Source organism: Lacerta agilis, chromosome 2 (assembly GCF_009819535.1).
Source record: "Lacerta agilis isolate rLacAgi1 chromosome 2, rLacAgi1.pri, whole genome shotgun sequence".
NCBI lineage: Eukaryota > Metazoa > Chordata > Lepidosauria > Squamata > Lacertidae > Lacerta > Lacerta agilis.
The window spans coordinates 53,274,916-53,292,286 of record NC_046313.1 but is presented as its reverse complement, the minus strand read 5'-3'; the positions used below and the strand labels follow the sequence as shown (position 1 = coordinate 53,292,286).

Below are 17,371 nucleotides of genomic sequence, written 5' to 3'. Positions count from 1 at the left end.
CTTAATGGGAGTCTAGGAAATCTCACTTAGGAAGCTCTTTATTCCAGTAAAGCGAAAATGGGCCTACACTTAGAAATCATTATGGGAGTATGAACATTTGCTGAAGATTTGTAGCCATGGGCTTCCAGGGGTACAGAAAGGGAGTCTGTCCCTGACAAAGTGAGTACTAAAGAAAACAAAACATGGCACTTTTCGCAGTTACAGAACTAGTGCTTTTTTTTTTTTAAAGAGTCATTAACATTTGAGAGCAGCGCCATATACCTTCCCCATCAATCACTGTAAGGGGCCCTGAGGTGAGTGGAGGGTTTGTGCAAGAAGAAATGCTACCAAGTATGCACCAAGTATGGGCAACAACACCCACACCCTTTGTAGCATCCTTTGGTGCTTTCGGTGACTGAGATCCATCAGTGGAGCATGTTTTTTTTTCATTTGGGAGGAAAAAAGAGGGAGAAACTCCAGATATTTGATATAACTGTTCTGGGCCCAGAATGTTTTGGCCAAAATCCTTCCTTGGAGTGAACTTTTTAATGTTAATTTAAATTTTAAAGAAAACCAAGGGGTTCTATAGAGTGGCTGTCTATCCTCTCATGGACTAGTTTTTCTGAACTGTGGCAACTGAGTACATGGATATGGGGGGATGCTGGGTCACAAATGCAAACACCCAGCTGCTTCTGTCTCTCACAGACCTCTGGACTATGGCCAGTGTATTTGTGGACGAGCAGGTTATGAAGGCTCCTGCTCTGCCTACTGGGACACAGTGCCAACTTTTTAACACCAACTGACTTCTAAGCATTTTCTTTCTCACCACTATTGTTCAATTGGGATCCCTGTTCCCTGGGCAGGCCCGCTTCTTTTAGCGGTTGCAGGAGAGCACTTAAGAGAGTTTTCATGGACTTCAGAGAACTTTACCAATGCCAGTAAAAAAACCAAAACCTGTTCTGAAACCATTTGGTTAATGAACCAATTTGTTCTGTGCTCTTATCTTTTAAGGCTTTGGCCCCCCGCTTTAAAAAAAATGAATACTCAGTTTATTTTGGAAGGGAGTTAAAGGCATTCAAGAGGCCAGAATATGCATGGCAGACCTCCCCCCCCCCCCCGGCACTGCTGCTCTGAAAGAGTTGCTGGAAAATGCAGAGGTGCCTAGCTAAATCAGACAGTGAGTAACACTGCACAATGGATTTTTTTTTTTTAAAGTGAAACTCTCTCAGGGTGCATTGTGTTTTAAAGCTCTGTGGACAAGGAGTGTGAAGGCTCAGGAGGTGTTTGCTTTAGTCCCATTTGCAGAGTTTCCTCCTTTCTCTGCATATTTTTGTCCCTGAAATGAATGCCATGTGATTGTTATTCAGCAGCATCATCAACATTAATGTGCTCCGTTGGCCCTCAGGGGCTTCAGGGCAACCAAACTCATGTGCAAGCAAAGTTGCTTGTTTTCCAGAGCAATTGCAATGCCAAAGAAGCCTGTGTAGCCTCTTGAGTACTAATAGCAGTTTTATAATGAATTTAAATGCTTTGTGCATTTATAATAACTCATAAATATGCAAGGTGGATCTGCAATGTATCACAAGACTAGCAAGATATTTATTAATATCAACACTTCCTAGCAGGAAATACCTTGAGACTGGAACTGTGGCGCAGAATAAAGCCTGCCTTTGTTTCTGAATTGGTGAGAAACAACAGCAGGGAAAGGTCTTAATTTTCAGGTGTAAGGAGACAACTCAAGGGGGCAGATTCTCTTTTCAGCAGCTCTGAAATACCCTCAGTAGTTGGCTCGTAGTGGTTTGTATCCCAGGGAGTGGTATTTTCTTTAGCTCTCTTCAGTATGTGATATTATTTGGCACAAGCACACATTTTTCGGTGGTTGTGGGTAACGCCCCCCAAACCACCCCCACCCACTAATTTGACTTGGTCCCAATAAATACATTCATGTATACTAAAAATAGCCCATATCTTAATTCTAAGACTATCTTCCTTACAAGGCTATATAAAAATGCAAAGATTGTCTCACACAGGACTACAACATCCCCTTGCATAAACAAGATTTAAACCTCGGAGGCAGCTTCTTTTAAAAATCTAATCAGCACAGCAAAACATCACATACTGTCAAGAAGGAACACTGCAAAGCTAAAAGAGCAATCAGATACGCAAGCTTTGGATCTGCTGTCAAAAATGTCTACATTCCAATAATCATTTATGAACAGTGCAGGCTTGTTCTAAAAATGAGACAGCAGCACATCTGTAACTTGTACAAGGTGGTCTTGAAAGAAAGGGGATGAGTGTACAAGATATTTAGCAGGATGAGTGAAAATCTTGTAGCTTTGCTAAGATAACATTCCCTACAGAATTACACAGGTGAACGTCTCTTTGTGGGTAGTGCACACCTGCATAGATGGGCAACATAAAGGGGAAGCGTGATTATTTTCTAGGAGCCAGGCAAAATTCACATGCAAATTTTAAATTCAGTTTCTTTGGGGTGTTGTTGTTGTTTAAAAAAAACACCCTGTTTTTTATTGCTTGTTTGTTTGTTGTAGTAGTGCAGTTTGTTGCATGCTAATGTTCTGCTTGTTCTGTTGTAAACCACCTTGGAATGAATTTCCATGAAGCGCAGGACAGAAGTATTGAAAATATAAATTAAATGAAACGATAAATGATACTGAAATGTTGTAATAGAAACTTTGCATGGTAGGCTGCCAGAGCATTCTAGACTCAGTGGGATGGAAAGTATAACTGAGTACCCAGTGTGTAAAAGCACATAAAATAAAATAGCATTTTCACATAAGAATGCAGGTAGGTCACTGGCAACCTTTTGAATCACTGCTTCTTCAGTAAGGAGCAATCTAGTTTGCTGATGTTTGAATGCATTCCTATTCATTGCTTATTGCAAAATAAATAAATAAGCCGATATATAAAGCACATAATGATATGTAATAAGAACCTAAAATATGGACATGTTTACTGTAAACCTACGGCTAGATCCCATTTGTTATACCATTAAAAATAGTTGTACAATAATTTAGTTTTCTTTCCACTTTCTGGCCCAATGAAGTGAGTGAAACACGCATGTGTATAACATTTCTAAGCATTTTTAAGCCGTCAGCTGGCCTCTAAACAGAGCAGTGAAACCTCAGCTGGTATTGGCCACTGACGTGTGGGAAGCCAGCTTAAAGACCTGAGTTGGCTTTATCTTATTGCAAGTAACAGGCGACACTCCAAAATGTAATCAATATCATAAGCAAGAAAAGTCTTCATTCTTCTTCCTTTAAAATGCTATCCCTAACACAGCATAGAAATAGGTTTTTCTGCTAGGTTATTAAATTTATTCTGCCAAACCAGCTGATATTTGAATCTCCATTTGATTTCAGCATTTGGCCTCTTTCATTTTTGTTACAAAGGAGGTTGGAAGGAGAACCAGTGATTCTCCTGCTTCACATCAATACATACTTTTCATGCTGTGGAATTTGCAGCACTTAAAACCCAACATAGCACTCAAAGAAAGGGGACTCAACATAGAAAAGACATTGGCAACTAGCCTTTCTACACATTAACACGCTTAGTTAAAAAGTAAAATCACCCAAAGGTAGTTTCATTTGTATGAATATATCCTGGATTTTGTGCACTCAATTATGATGCTGTGGAACAATAGTTACTGCACCATGGAAACCGGGGCATAAAACTGGAATAGCACACAAACACACACACTCCCAACAAATTATGCAATCAACGTGCCATGTGAATTGCCACGTATTTACAATGTGTTTAAAGGCTTAGTCAAGAGTCTCAGTTGTACAGTATAAAGCTGAATTGTTTTCTTCTTCCTAAAGCATATTCCTACTTTCATGTTGGATTTGCTCTGTGGGGCAAAGGGAACCATGCTCAAATTAGTTAATGAAACAGAACCAAGAAGGACACACAAATCAGGGATCAAATGAATGCTATTCCTTCCAGAGGCATAAAAGGGAGGGAAAGATCCTTCCCACGCCGAATCTCTATTGCAAACCAATCCAAAATGACAGCTGTGTGGGAGGCTGCAGTCCAGTACAACTAGCAAACATAGGGCTAGTTAGTGCATGAGGGGGTAAAGGACCACAGTTGTATTGTTAGATTCAGTTAGGTTACACCCCTTCTCCTTCAGAGATTGAAGAAGCCTTTTTTAAAAAAGCATTTTCACAGCATTTTTTAGTCATGCTGGCCACATGATCCGGAAAAACTGTCTGCGGAAGCGGACAAATGCCAGCTCCCCCGGTCTATAAAGTGAGATGAGCGCCGCAACCCCAGAGTCGTTAGCAACTGGACTTAACTATCAGGGGTACCTTTACCTAGATTCCACCTGGTTCTCTTGCTGCTCTGCAATGAACTATATCTACAGCTCTTAGCCGTGAGATGAAGGGCTTAAATGGAAAGTTTATTTCCATTTAGAAACCCATTTCAGAAACCCTGAAATTGTTTCCAAGAGAAGCACTCAAATACTTGGCAACGACACAGAAAGGTTGGAAACAAACTCACCTGAATTCATTTAAGGCATCCATAATCCTATTATACGCCAAACTCCTCTGGCTGGCATCAGCTGATCGACGGCTCATTTTCATAGCCTTGAAAACAATAGTAAAACATACAGCCAACATTAGGCAGGGCAACAGAAAATGAAAAGCAAAGTCATGTGCTCTGTTATATCTAAGGTGTACCCGGACAGGCAAACACTGGGTTGGTTTTTTGTTTTGTTTGTGTACCATGATAAACGATGGCTGCTTTCCAAGTTTCATATCAAGGTAGAGATATATGAGGCATATGTATTTGCACTGTCTTTCTTTTTCCACACTTTTGCTTGCAGAAGGCTATAAAGAGGTCCAAGGTTTCCCACAGAGACTCCTTCACTGCGGGAGCAGTGTTTAAACAGTCCCCTGAATTAATCGGCCTGCACCCAGCAGTAAACACCACTCATTCTGGTGATAGGATTTGTTATAAGAGACAGGGGCAAAACTCAAGTTGAAGTGAGTTTCTGTTCTTGTTGTCTCCTGGAAGTGAGTGGCAAGGCTGGGGCTGTCAGATGGGGCCCACTCAAGCACCCACCTTGACCTCGCTGTCGTCACCCTGCCCCGGCCCAATCCAGCAAAGCCACGCGGAAGCCAGTGTCGAAAGGGCAGCTCCGCCATATCCTACGGCCAAAAGGATGTTCTCTACCACTGAGCTATGCCTCCTCCCCAGAATCAGTGTTACTGAGTCTATGTGTGTGCGCTTTGGCCCATGCCTCATTCACAGTTTGGTCCAGCACCCCTAATTTAAAGCTAGTGTGACCCACAAAACAATCCAGAAAGACCCAAATGACAGAAGCTTAGGCATATTAAAATGGAGGTTCTGATTAGAAGAGGGGCAAAACGCAGTTGGTGCTGGTGGTATTTACCTGTTCTATTGCGCTCTTCAGCTTGTTCATATGGCTCTCAAAAAGAGGGAAGTGTGAGAAAAAGAACTCATTAAATTTGCTGTTTTCATCTTCATCCTTTGAGAGCGAGAAAATCACCCCAATCGCTATTTTCTTTTTCCTGACAATTCCTGGGCTCGGGCTGGAGCTGTCATCTGACAAGTTAAAACTCTCTTCCACCGACCTTTAGGGGGTTTAAAAAGGTTGCAACGTTAATGACTTCAGAAAATATGTCACAACTATTTTCTTTAAACATACTGAAGTGAGCCCCCTTTCCCCAAAACAGTTGTTTCGTTTTTAAAACCACGTCTGCCGTAGCTGATCTCGGAACATTGTGAGCATAGAAAGCTGCCTTATATTAAGGCAAACCCATTGGTCCATCAGTACTGTCTACACTGATTGGAAGCAGCTCTGCAGGATTTCAGACGGGGGTGGGGGGCGTATTCCCAGTCAGCAAGTAAAACAGATTCTCTACTACTGAGCTATGGCAGAAATGTGGCATGCTGGCATTTGCAGGTTGTTCTGGGCATCTGCCACTAATGGGCTGTGTTTTAAAAATCAGGGCTTGCTCTCTTTTGCTGTGCGGGTGTATTCATAGAACAGTGAGCATCTGTCTCCCACCCTACATGAATTAACTCTTATGTGCAGGCTTCTTCTCTGAGTCCTGCAGTCTACCGCGTGTGGGTAGTCTAGCTTTGCTCCCAATTTTGGTTTCATAGCATGAAAAGGAGGGAAAAGGCAGTTTAAACGTATGTCATGCAAATGTTCCTGTTCTGCAAAACTTCCAACATTAGACAGATTCTTTTTGTGGCTTTATGAAGGAACCAACACATTTAGAACCTAAATGCATTTGCTTCTCCCCTGTCCCCAGGAGAAGGTGCTTTAGGAGGAGTGCTTTCCACTTGCCAACTCATGTTTGCAACTATGAAGGGGGGAGACAGCTTGGGGGGTAGAAGTGCTTCATGAGAAATAGTTTAACTACCCTCTTCCCCTGCTACTACTTTGTTCAAGACCACCAATTCCTAGGGAGCAAGGAAGGAGAAGGAACCATCATGGTTTTGTTTAAATCTGAGTATAAGGTGAGGTTTATTCCTACGGCCATTCCTTGATAACTATATTCATTTCCTGATTACTTGTACTTGCATTTCACCATGTGATCTGAATAAAGAACCCAATATCATGCGATTAGCATATGACTGATCCCATCACTGGGTTGCATGCAGAATACTGTTTTTGTGGGCAAGAAGAGCTCCTTCTGGTTGCAGATTTAATTGAGATGAGGAGGAGATTCCCGCTGGAGGAATTTGAATTTCCCTCCAAACTAAGCAAATGCACATATTTCATGTGAAAATTTGAAACAAACAAGCAAACATCATTTGCTACCAGCCCAACTCACCACCTAGGGAAGACCCCATTCTCCAAGCTTGTCGTCTGACTGCGGCGCCAGCGCCGTTGGTAGCTACTAGCACAGCTTCTGTTTAGCGAAGAGCCCGGGGAGGGAAATGGGGTGATGAGCAGGCTGCTAAGAGACGCTGCGACAAAAGAGAAGGAAATTATTTATTACATTTTTAAAAAAAACTCTTTGCTAGAAGAAAAATGCTATTTGGGCGATCATGTCTTAATGTGAACAGTATGGCCCAGTAGATAAACCATTAGCCCTTGGCAACTTGCAGAGAGATCTGTGAGGAGCAGGTCCACGCAAGACACTTCCATTCCTGCTTCATCCCAGAAGCCTCAGCAAACAAGATTTGTACGAGTGCATCCCCAGTATTGTGTAAAACCACACCAAGGAGGTGTTTGGAGGGGAGCATGTAGTGCCCTGGGTGTAGACATGGTGGCCCCTTTACAGCACCCATTTCTTGGGCACAGTTGAAAGAGCAAGTGCATTCAGCCTGTGGAAACTTGCTTCTGTGCATTTGTCAGCTTTGACAGAACAGGAGCTAGGGATTTAAACGTGACTTGACAATTTGGCAAGGAGGCAATGAAAATCCCTGGCTTACATTAATGATACTATAAGAATGCCCAGTAACAACTCACAGGCTTGGGGCCACCTCCACCACATTTCAACCTTAGCCCTACGTTATTTAAAACTTCCACTATTGGTGAACCAATTTCACTTTGTATATCCAAGTGCTGAATATTCTATTAATATTAAATATTATTTTAAAAATCCACACATATTTTAGAAGTATTACCCATTATTTGGGAAATATTGTATATGGTTTGGCTCGGGATTTATATAGGAACTGGGTCACTGTAAAGCATAAATCACTTTTCTTTTCTTTTCTTTTTTTTGAAGGGAAACACATCTTATGGAGTTCCTATTACAGAGGTTGAGAAGCAGAAACAAATAACACTTTAATTACAGGCCAAACCAATATGCAGTAGGGAAAGTTTGTGTAATGGCCTTATATTCCTGATAAAAAAACATTACCAGATCTTGCAATTCCGCTGTCTCTGTCTTCATTCAGCTCCCTCCCAGGCATGTCCATAGGGTTGCTGTGGACTATGCAGATAAAGTCACCAGTTAGCACGAGAATATGACACTTCTCTTTGTCTTTGCAGTGCTCAGTTTAATTATCAAAATAAATCATGCTCGTTGGCTGCATTCACTTAGGACACGGAAAGTAACAGCAAAGCACACATACCCATCACCAAGAAAGGCTGCAAAGCTGATCAAGCCAATGCACTTGATTGGACCAGTGTTCAGACAAGTGTTTGCCAAAGCCCATCTCTTTATTTCAAGGCAAGTGGAAGAACATAACAAAAGGCAAGTTAGCTATGAAGCAAAAGCACTCAGTGCAAGCTCTAAGCAGATGCTAAAGAAGAAATTTATAGCAAACAGCTGTAAAGTGGGTGCTCTAGGACAGATGGAATTTGGATTTAGACTTCTATCGCTTCTTCGACTAAGCATGAAGCTATCTGCATTTGCAGCCAGTCCTTACTAAACAGAGAGATGAAATCCTAGCCAAATTATCTCCAACAAAGCTAGGTTTTCATCCGCCAGATCAAAAGCCTCTTGATCATACTCATTTTTTAAATCATAAATTTGCCAGATTTGTAGAAGGGAAAATCTAAACCAGGCATGGAAATAAAACACGGCTTATAGAAGCGGAGGAAATACTCTTTATTTCAGTGTTATACAAACAGTGAAATAATTATGTTTTTACAATGGAGCTCCCATTGAATCAAGCTCTAAACAGTTAATGGCAAATTCCTTTTGTCTGGAATTTACAAGCTCCCCCTGCTTTTTTCCCTTCAAACTTTACTGAAAAATTCATAAGCTCCATCCAAATCATTACCTGAGTAGAAATAAAGATTAAGGGTTACATTCTTTGAAATTTTTAACATGTTATGATAACCTTTTCAATTATCCATCTCCACTGCGTAATCTATACCTGAGAGATTTTTAGAAACCGTATTTTATTTCCACGGCCGAACTACAAAATCCACTCAGTTTTGTCACACCAACTAGACTATCCACACAGCACATAGCAAACCTGCAAAGAAAGAGGCGCTCCGGATGAGGCGGAGCGGACCTTGTTCAGAGAATGCCCGCCTAGGGCTGCAAAGCTGTGAAAAACCTACATGGCAAAACGTAAAATATATATGAAAGAATGAGGTTAGTAAAGCAGAACAGATTCTGGGGGGGGGAGGGGGAGGAGACAAGCCGACACAAATGCAGACCCACAGACAGCAAAGAACACACCTAGGATAGCTCCATTGGTAGAGCATGAGGCTCTTAATCTCTGGGTCGTGGGTTCGAGCCCCACGTTGGGCAAAAGATTCCTGCATCGCAGGGGGTTGGACTAGATGATCCTCGAGTTCCCTTCCAACTCTACCATTCTATGATCTACTTTGATAAAGGGGTTCAAGGTGCTTTGCCTATGTCCTCAGTTATATATAAAAACAATACATATCAAAATTTTACTAATTTACTACACAATATATCAATTCAGGGGTGAGTGGGAGAGTTTCAAACTATCTTTGAAGACAATTCAGTAGCACTTTCTGTCACCCTGATTATTTCGATTTCATAACCCATAATTCATTATTTAAATTGATTTTGGGAATAAAAACTCTGTGTGTATAACAGAAATAATGGGATCAGAGGCCGCAAACCACTTTGGCACATTTTCTCTCATCCCCATTTGGTACACTACCCCTAAGGGCTGAGTTCTATCTTGACATCCAAATAACTGGGGTGGATCCAGCAGAATAACTGCATGAGACATTGCACACCTATGGCTTGCCCTTTCCCCAGTGGTCACTTCAGAGCTATGAGGAGATCCAGCCTTTCCTTCTTTTCTAAAGAAGTAAGAGTCCAATCTCTCACTGAAGCATTCCTTGTTCTGAAGGACAGGTCACAGACACAGCATTTTATTAACTCAATTCAGCTTCTCAAATAATCAATTCACTGCAGGGAAACTGAACAATAAGTATCCTTTGCTTCCTCTTCTTTCAGTCTTAGCAATTCCTTGAAGGTTTTCACTTAATACTAACCAGAAAACTTGTAATATTTTCACTGAAGCACATGGAGGCTTGTGCACCATGCTGCGTCTGCAGTTCTAACACTGAGCACACAAACACTTTCCTTTTAAAGTTCAAAAGGCTGCATTGCCACAAAATCCAGCTTCTTTTCTTTCCATTTTTGCTAATCAGTTGTCTTAAAAGGAAGCTTATTTGCAAGGACTAACCGTTCCACCAAAAACCAGGTGGGCTGGAAAAAGTTGGCATGTACACAACAACCTACTAAAGCACACAGTAACCTTTACAAATGAAGAACTGGCAAAGACTGATGGGTCACAAGTATTCTGTTTTATTTAATTTGGTTTCTAGAAATGTTCTGGTTACAGATTAACTCCTTTTTGCTATGCCTGACTCTTTTGATTGCACTGCTTTAAAATGTGAGCTGTAGGCAAGCACTGCTGAGTGGACCCTATTATGGCACACCCTCACTACAGATGTCATTGTCTTCTCTTCTGAAATTGTTGTTACTGGCCATAGCAAGCCCCACTGATAGTTATACTCCTTGACTCAGGGAAGGTGGCTTGCATATATATTCCCTATAAATCAAAGACTATAATACTCATTCCCTAGGTATTGATACTGTCCTAACAGTAATGGTTCCCAACGTGGTACCCACTGAGGACCTCTGTGATACCCATAGGGTCCATTCCCGCTGTCCAATATGCAGGGTGACAGTCTTCCCATTCCCACTCTAAATCAGAGGTTTACTGAATCAAGAACAATGCTTGTGAAAGTTACTGAAAGTTTTCTTTGAGATCACCTCTAAAAAACCACAATATGACAAAATGGCGATCATTTGAAACCACTGCATGAGTATTATTTACTTAGTTGCTTATTATTTATTAAATTTGTTCTGTAGATGTCAGGGCAGTTCACAACGTAAGAATACAAGCTAAAAACACAAGATACATAATAAAAACAACAACAAACACACCCCACAAACCAATAATCCTCCCTCCCACAAACATGTTTAAAAGGGTATAGGACAGGGGTCCCCAAACTAAGGCCCGGGGGCCAGATGTGGCCCAATCACCTTCTCAATCCGGCCCGCAGACAGTCCGGGAATCAGTGTGTTTTTACATGAGTAGAATGTGTGCTTTTATTTAAAATGCATCTCTGGGTTATTTGTGGGGCATAGGAATTCGTTCATATTTTTTCCAAAATATAGTCCAGCCCCCGACAAGGTCTGAGGGACAGTGGACCGGCCCCATACTGAAAAAGTTTGCTGACCCCTGGTATAGGATGTTAATCAGCCAAAGGCCTGGTTGAAGAGGAAGGTTTTCGTCTGGTGCCTAAAGGTGTATAAGGAAGATGCCAGTCGCACCTCCCTGGGGAAAGTATTCCACAAGATAGAGAGAGAGAGAGAGAGAGAGATAGATAGATAGATAGATAGATAGATAGATAGATAGATAGACAGACAGACAGACAGATGAAGAATTCACACGAAAGCAACATTATCACAATAACCGTACTTCAGATTTAGGTAATTTGAGATGCACATAAAGGTGTGACACAGTGTAAATAAATCACTTTAGCTTTATACTCTTGATTTCTAATCACCTATTAAAAAGCTAGTCTATTCCTAAAAGCTGAGTGATATCGATTAAAGAAATTGCTTTAAAGGGTATTTGAGTACATGGTTTAACTATACAGAGTAATCCCACTGGTGCTATATGGGTACATGGTAGATTGACCTTTCAGCTGGCCAGGTTGATTTGGCCATTAGAAACCCCAAAGCACAATTCTAAACAGCGAGCAACTAATCTGATAAACTGTGGGTGTTGAAATAATTCTGTTCACACAGATGGCACTGAAACAGGAAAATGTAAACGATATAGCTTATGGGAAAGGAGAGTTTTGACAAGATCATCATATTGTTCTGTTTGTTGGCACAGTGCAATTATGGAAGTTTAATTAGGCTACTGGGGAACACCTGCGTGGATAAGGGCACCTAATTGCAGCAAACACAACAGCGAAAATAATCACGATTAATAAAGCTCATTATTCACATTGATTAAGTAACGCTTAAAAATAATTGGCAACAAAAGTCATAAAGACAGTACTAAGAAGAACCAGGCCAGTCTTATATGAATGCAATTAAACAGGCATTCACCAACAATTTAGAAGTAATATTGTGCAATATAGTAGTGGTAATAATAAAATTAACATTTTTATGGTCCTTCCAAATGTGCTTCACAGTGCTTCATGTGCATTACCTAACTTTAGCACTTGCAATAGTCCTGTGAAGCATGTCAGCATTATTACCCTCCTACATTGCAGAAGAGGATACTGAGGCTAAGAGGTGGCTTGCCTACAGTCACCAAGTGAATTAATGACAGTCAAGATTCAAACCAGCCACTTCCTGATTTGAAACTCAGCCTCTCAGTAACTACCCTACACCAAAAATCATTTAATTGGTCGTTTCACTGCTGTCCTTCTAAAGTGGCAATGGAAAAGGCATACATAACATTCAAGTAGTGTGCCGTGCAAAAATCCTCATGTAATACAGCATACGGATATTCAATTTTTTTTTCTCCACGAATGTTAAAGTAGGTGCTTATTAGTTGAATAACTCATTCAGATTTTCATTCAGATTTACATCATGAACAAAATTTACTTATAGAGTCCATAGACAGTTCTGGTTAGCTCCAACTTTTAGTTGTAGCCCCCGAGGCCACACATTCGGTTTAGAAAATTCACATTGCAATTCCAATAGAGAAATTCAGGAGATGCAAAACAGAGTAAGAAAGACAGAATTTTCAACACAGTTCATGTATATTTAGAACCAGTAGCTCTTAAAAAATATTAAAGATTTTCTTGGTTTACAAAAGTACACACGTTGTCTTGTTTTTCTAAGTTGTAAATTCTTTTATACAGATCAATTTCTACAGATCATTTGATATGAGGCATTAGTGTTGTATTCAGTGTAAGGTTGGGGAAGAAGAGAGACGGGAGGTGAGGGGTGGGTTGGTGAAACTTATATTCTTGTATATGGTGTACATGTGGGGTTATGTGTCACTAGCTCTTTTGTTTGTTAATTTCTAATTAATGGGATGGGTGAATATATCAGGCAAATATAAAACAAACACTTTTCAGGTCAAGGTACTGTTTGGATAAGGTACCCTTTCTTTTAAAATAGATCTTAAAATTCTGCATCAGCGAAGTACTGCACAGTTTCCCAGCATGTTTAACCATAAGGGTTCCTTAACATCATTTTTTGTAAATGATTTGAAGGGTAATGGCTATGTGAAAGCAAATCTTAAAACAATTCTCAAGACATGAGCATGTTTTGCCCAATCCTTTGTATTTATTTAAAACAAAGGTGTATTTACACCAGATGTTTTGGGACTACAACTCCCATCATCCCTAGCTAACAGGACCAGTGGTCGGGGATGATGGGAATTGTAGTCTCAAAACATCTGGAGGGCTGAGTTTGCCTATGCCTGATTTACACTGAATTTAATGAAGCCAGACCACACTGTCCATCTGCTTTAAGCCCAAGGTACCATCTCCTTGAAACCATCTTACTTCCATAACCATCTTCAAGATGGTAAGAAGGAAATCACAAAAGCAAATTGTACACTAAGTCAACCCTCTAGCTAGCATTCTGCAGGTATTTTTGTGAAAAATACAGCAACTTTCTCTTCCTGCTAGCCCTTCCTGCTTCTTCACTTTTCAGTCCCAAAGACTGAAGGGCATTTCGCAAATTGTGTGGCAGCAACAATCATAATTACCACCACTGGTTTCCTGATGTGCATTCCTGTGTGACATACCCAGTGCAAAATGTATATTCGTTGCAAGCACATATTACATCGTTTTTATCAGGAGCAGGGTGAGGTGTTGCTGAGGGTGGTCAGGGAATCAGTGAGGTCAAGGCTGGTGTTCCCACTGGTGCACTAACACAGCACCAATCTCACCACTGCCTTGCACCAGCAAGCAGCAGTGATGCTGATGTTTGGACGGTGGCTTGTAGAACAGCCCCACTGTGCCAGCCGCTCCTGATTTTTATGACTACAGGAAGAAAATTCTGAGTATAAATGAAGCCCTAAGGGGAAATAATATCTGTGCTGTTCTGCGCTTAGTTCTCTAAAGTAGAGCCTACCATGTCCATGTCCATGTCCATTTCCATCAAATTCATATTAGCTTAAATTATGTATCAGCTACTATGCTTCTCTTTACCATATATAGATTTGAACTGATAAACTTCAAGCCAAATAGTCACAGAATATTCCAGTTTTCAGATTTCCTGGAAATGAGCTGCATCTAAGTTCAGGCCAAAAGTTGTCCCACTCTTAGGCTACACCATTTCTTTAAAACAATGATATTCTATTATACACGTGCAGACTAATGTGTTTATCAGTCTGCAAAGGCCTTACGGTGCAAATATTCCAAGGAAGTCACAATGCTTTTAATTACCTATGTTTCCAAGCAGTCCATTCATAATTGTGCTGTGGTCTGGCTTTAGAGTATTGCTGTCCTGATTAATGAACTCAAGACTGTCTTGAAGCCTGCAAGGGGAGGGGACAAACAGAAACCGTTATTTGTATTCTGTTACGGTACTTTTTGATTTTATTATTATCTCTATCTATGCCCTGCACACATTTCCCTGCCCCCCGCCCCGCTCTTATGTCCTATGATAGCGAGCCAGGAGTCTCTGAGAACACAGGAACTAGGTGACAATCTTTCCTTCAGCAGCAGTAAAAAGAGTTTGAGCCACACCCACTCCCTCTCTTCTTCATACCTGAAATCCACACAGATCACACACTGATTGTACTCACGTGTTTAAACTTCCATAGATGCTGCTTCCAGTTCGAGCTGTAAAAACTTTGCTTAGCATGAGCTGCGGAGGAGAGCTGTGAAGCAAAGTTAGACAGAGTGAGCAATCAGGTGTTTTCATGGAATATACCAAAACATCTCTCTACATAACACAACACTGGAGTGTGTTTTTGAAGTGAAAAACAGTTTTAAAATAACACGCTGCAGGAGGATTACAATACTACAGAGACAAATGAGGCACCCAATTAAAGCTCAGAACGTGAATTTGTCAAAAAACAGTTTTGTCAGTTTTCAGCCAAATCAGATAAATTCAACACACACCCCAGCTGCCAACTGTGAGAAATTCGCCATTTTTGTTTCTGATGAAATATGACACAGGATGCAATCCAGTAGAATTCACCTAACATTTGAGAGGTTTAGATAAATTGTAACTGTCACACAACAGTTATAACAGTGGCTATCATTCATGTTTGTTTTTATATATCCATGTTCATTGTTTTGGGGGTTCCTGTGATCTCATCTGTTAATTCTCATACAATTGGGCATCTTCTCCTTTAAGTTGTGAAAATAAAAAAGGCTACATGAATTTTCATTGTTTTCACTTTGCAATACAAGAAGATCTTCTACATCTTGATCAGAAGATCCATTCAGACGCCTGTAGGTGTGCACCCCAAAGTCTATAGGTGTTGAATGTGCAGCCTGTACCTTGTAAAAATCAAGGTACTTCAATTTGGGGCTTCAGCATCTATGTACAAAGGACAATTCATAAAGAACAGGGGTGAGGCCTGCAAACTTGATCTCATCTCCTTCCTCAACATGCTTTCTATATTGTTTGATTGTGTGCACAAGACTAGAGACAATTATGTTTAGCCTAGCTATTTCCAGTGCTCTATACTTCGAACTAAAGAAAATGAAGAAAAGTAAAACCTTACCGGATTTGATGGATTTTTAAGGTTGAGCCCTTGTAGCTCATAGCCACAGAGCCAAACATCATCTCCCCAAGCATATTTGCATCTGAGGAACACCGGGAACCCTGAAAAAGAATAAGCCTATAGTTATTATGTTGCATGCTTGATCATTTTGAGCACCAAACTGAAGCATTGTAGAAATGAAGGAAAACATCATTTTAATTTAATAATCAAATATGATAAGGGGGGGGGGATGAAATGCAACATTTTTAGCAGGTTGCCTATAGCAGGTTGCCTATCAAAATACTTTTAAATTTCAGTGCCAAAGTACACGGTACGTCATTCTCATTGTAGTGAATGGGGATTTTCTCCATGTGGTTTGCAAGCCAATTCAGACTGGAAGCACAGCAGGGTACAACAACCCCTGCCAAAAAAAAGAGCCCCAAGCCAGGATCCTGTTTGAGATTGGATTGCCTGTGCTCACTATTTCTGCAAGGAAAATCTTGCACCCGGGGCAAATGATGTGATCGATATCTTGTGTAGTTTGCACTTCAGATCTAAAGAGTGGTTAGGCATTTGTCACTCTGTGGTTGCCGCACATGACACCTATAATAATCTTTGTACAGATAGGATTCAATTCTCCTGCATCTGCATCTTTCACCCACCCACCATTGTTGATCTTACGTTTTTGGCACCGGGGTATGATCACTGGCAGAGGAAGAGGAGTGCGGGGGGAGCGCAGCACGATCCCGGTGAGGTGCCATTATGGCTGCCCCCCCCGGCCTCGCTGGGTGCCCTGCCCCTGCAGGCGGTGCACCATGCCCCTGGGACACGTGCCAGCCCCGGCCCCGCCTGTTCTCTGCCCCCAGTGATGGAGCATGAAGCTCCGCCACTGGGTATGATCTCAGTTTGTGTACTCATCTGCTATTCATCCTGAACCAGTATATAAGCAAATGGGGGGGGGGTTGAAGCATGTTCCCCTCCTCTGTTTTAGTGCCAGAGAAGGCATTTGGATTGGGGTGCAGCCTATTGGAACTGTTGTTGTTGTTCAGTCGTTCAGTCGTGTCCGACTCTTCGTGACCCCATGGACCAGAGCACGCCAGGCACGCCTATCCTTCACTGCCTCCCGCAGTTTGGCCAAACTCATGTTAGTAGCTTCAAGAACACTGTCCAACCATCTCATCCTCTGTCGTCCCCTTCTCCTTGTGCCCTCCATCTTTCCCAACATCAGGGTCTTTTCTAGGGAGTCTTCTCTTCTCATGAGGTGGCCAAAGTACTGGAGCCTCAACTTCAGGATCTGTCCTTCTAGTGAGTACTCAGGGCTGATTTCTTTGAGAATGGATAGGTTTGATCTTCTTGCAGTCCATGGGACTTTCAAGAGTCTCCTCCAGCACCATAATTCAAAAGCATCAATTCTACGGCGATCAGCCTTCTTTATGGTCCAGCTCTCACTTCCGTACATTACTACTGGGAAAACCATAGCTTTAACTATACGGACCTTTGTCGGCAAGGTGATGTCTTTGCTTTTTAAGATGCTGTCTAGGTTTGTCATTGCTTTTCTCCCAAGAAGCAGGCGTCTTCTAATTTCGTGACTGCTGTCACCATCTGCAGTGATCATGGAACCCAAGAAAGTGAAATCTCTCACTGCCTCCATTTCTTCCCCTTCTATTTGCCAGGAGGTGATGGGACCAGTGGCCATGATCTTAGTTTTTTTGATGTTGAGCTTCAGACCATATTTTGCGCT

At 41.4% G+C, this 17,371-nt stretch overlaps 1 protein-coding gene across 6 annotated transcripts in view; it reads right to left on the bottom strand.

Annotated features, from left to right (window-relative positions):
* Nucleotides 1–17,371, bottom strand: part of FNIP1 (folliculin interacting protein 1) — an 88,073-nt gene that overhangs the window by 16,051 nt on the left and 54,651 nt on the right. For 4 of the 6 annotated variants that reach the window (XR_004425958.1, XM_033140076.1, XM_033140077.1 and 1 more), the window contains 8 exons: nucleotides 15,652–15,752; nucleotides 14,722–14,796; nucleotides 14,360–14,451; nucleotides 8,914–8,997; nucleotides 7,848–7,919; nucleotides 6,810–6,945; nucleotides 5,396–5,597; nucleotides 4,501–4,586 (listed from right to left, as the gene is read on the bottom strand). Coding sequence is in view for 5 of the 6 variants with exons in the window: in XM_033140076.1 (XP_032995967.1) it covers nucleotides 4,501–4,586; nucleotides 5,396–5,597; nucleotides 6,810–6,945; nucleotides 7,848–7,919; nucleotides 8,914–8,997; nucleotides 14,360–14,451; nucleotides 14,722–14,796; nucleotides 15,652–15,752 (848 nt within the window). In the remaining variant the exon portion in view is untranslated. The remainder of the gene's footprint in view (nucleotides 1–4,500; nucleotides 4,587–5,395; nucleotides 5,598–6,809; nucleotides 6,946–7,847; nucleotides 7,920–8,913; nucleotides 8,998–14,359; nucleotides 14,452–14,721; nucleotides 14,797–15,651; nucleotides 15,753–17,371) is intronic. The other 2 variants (XM_033140078.1, XM_033140081.1) reach the window with 1 other exon arrangement.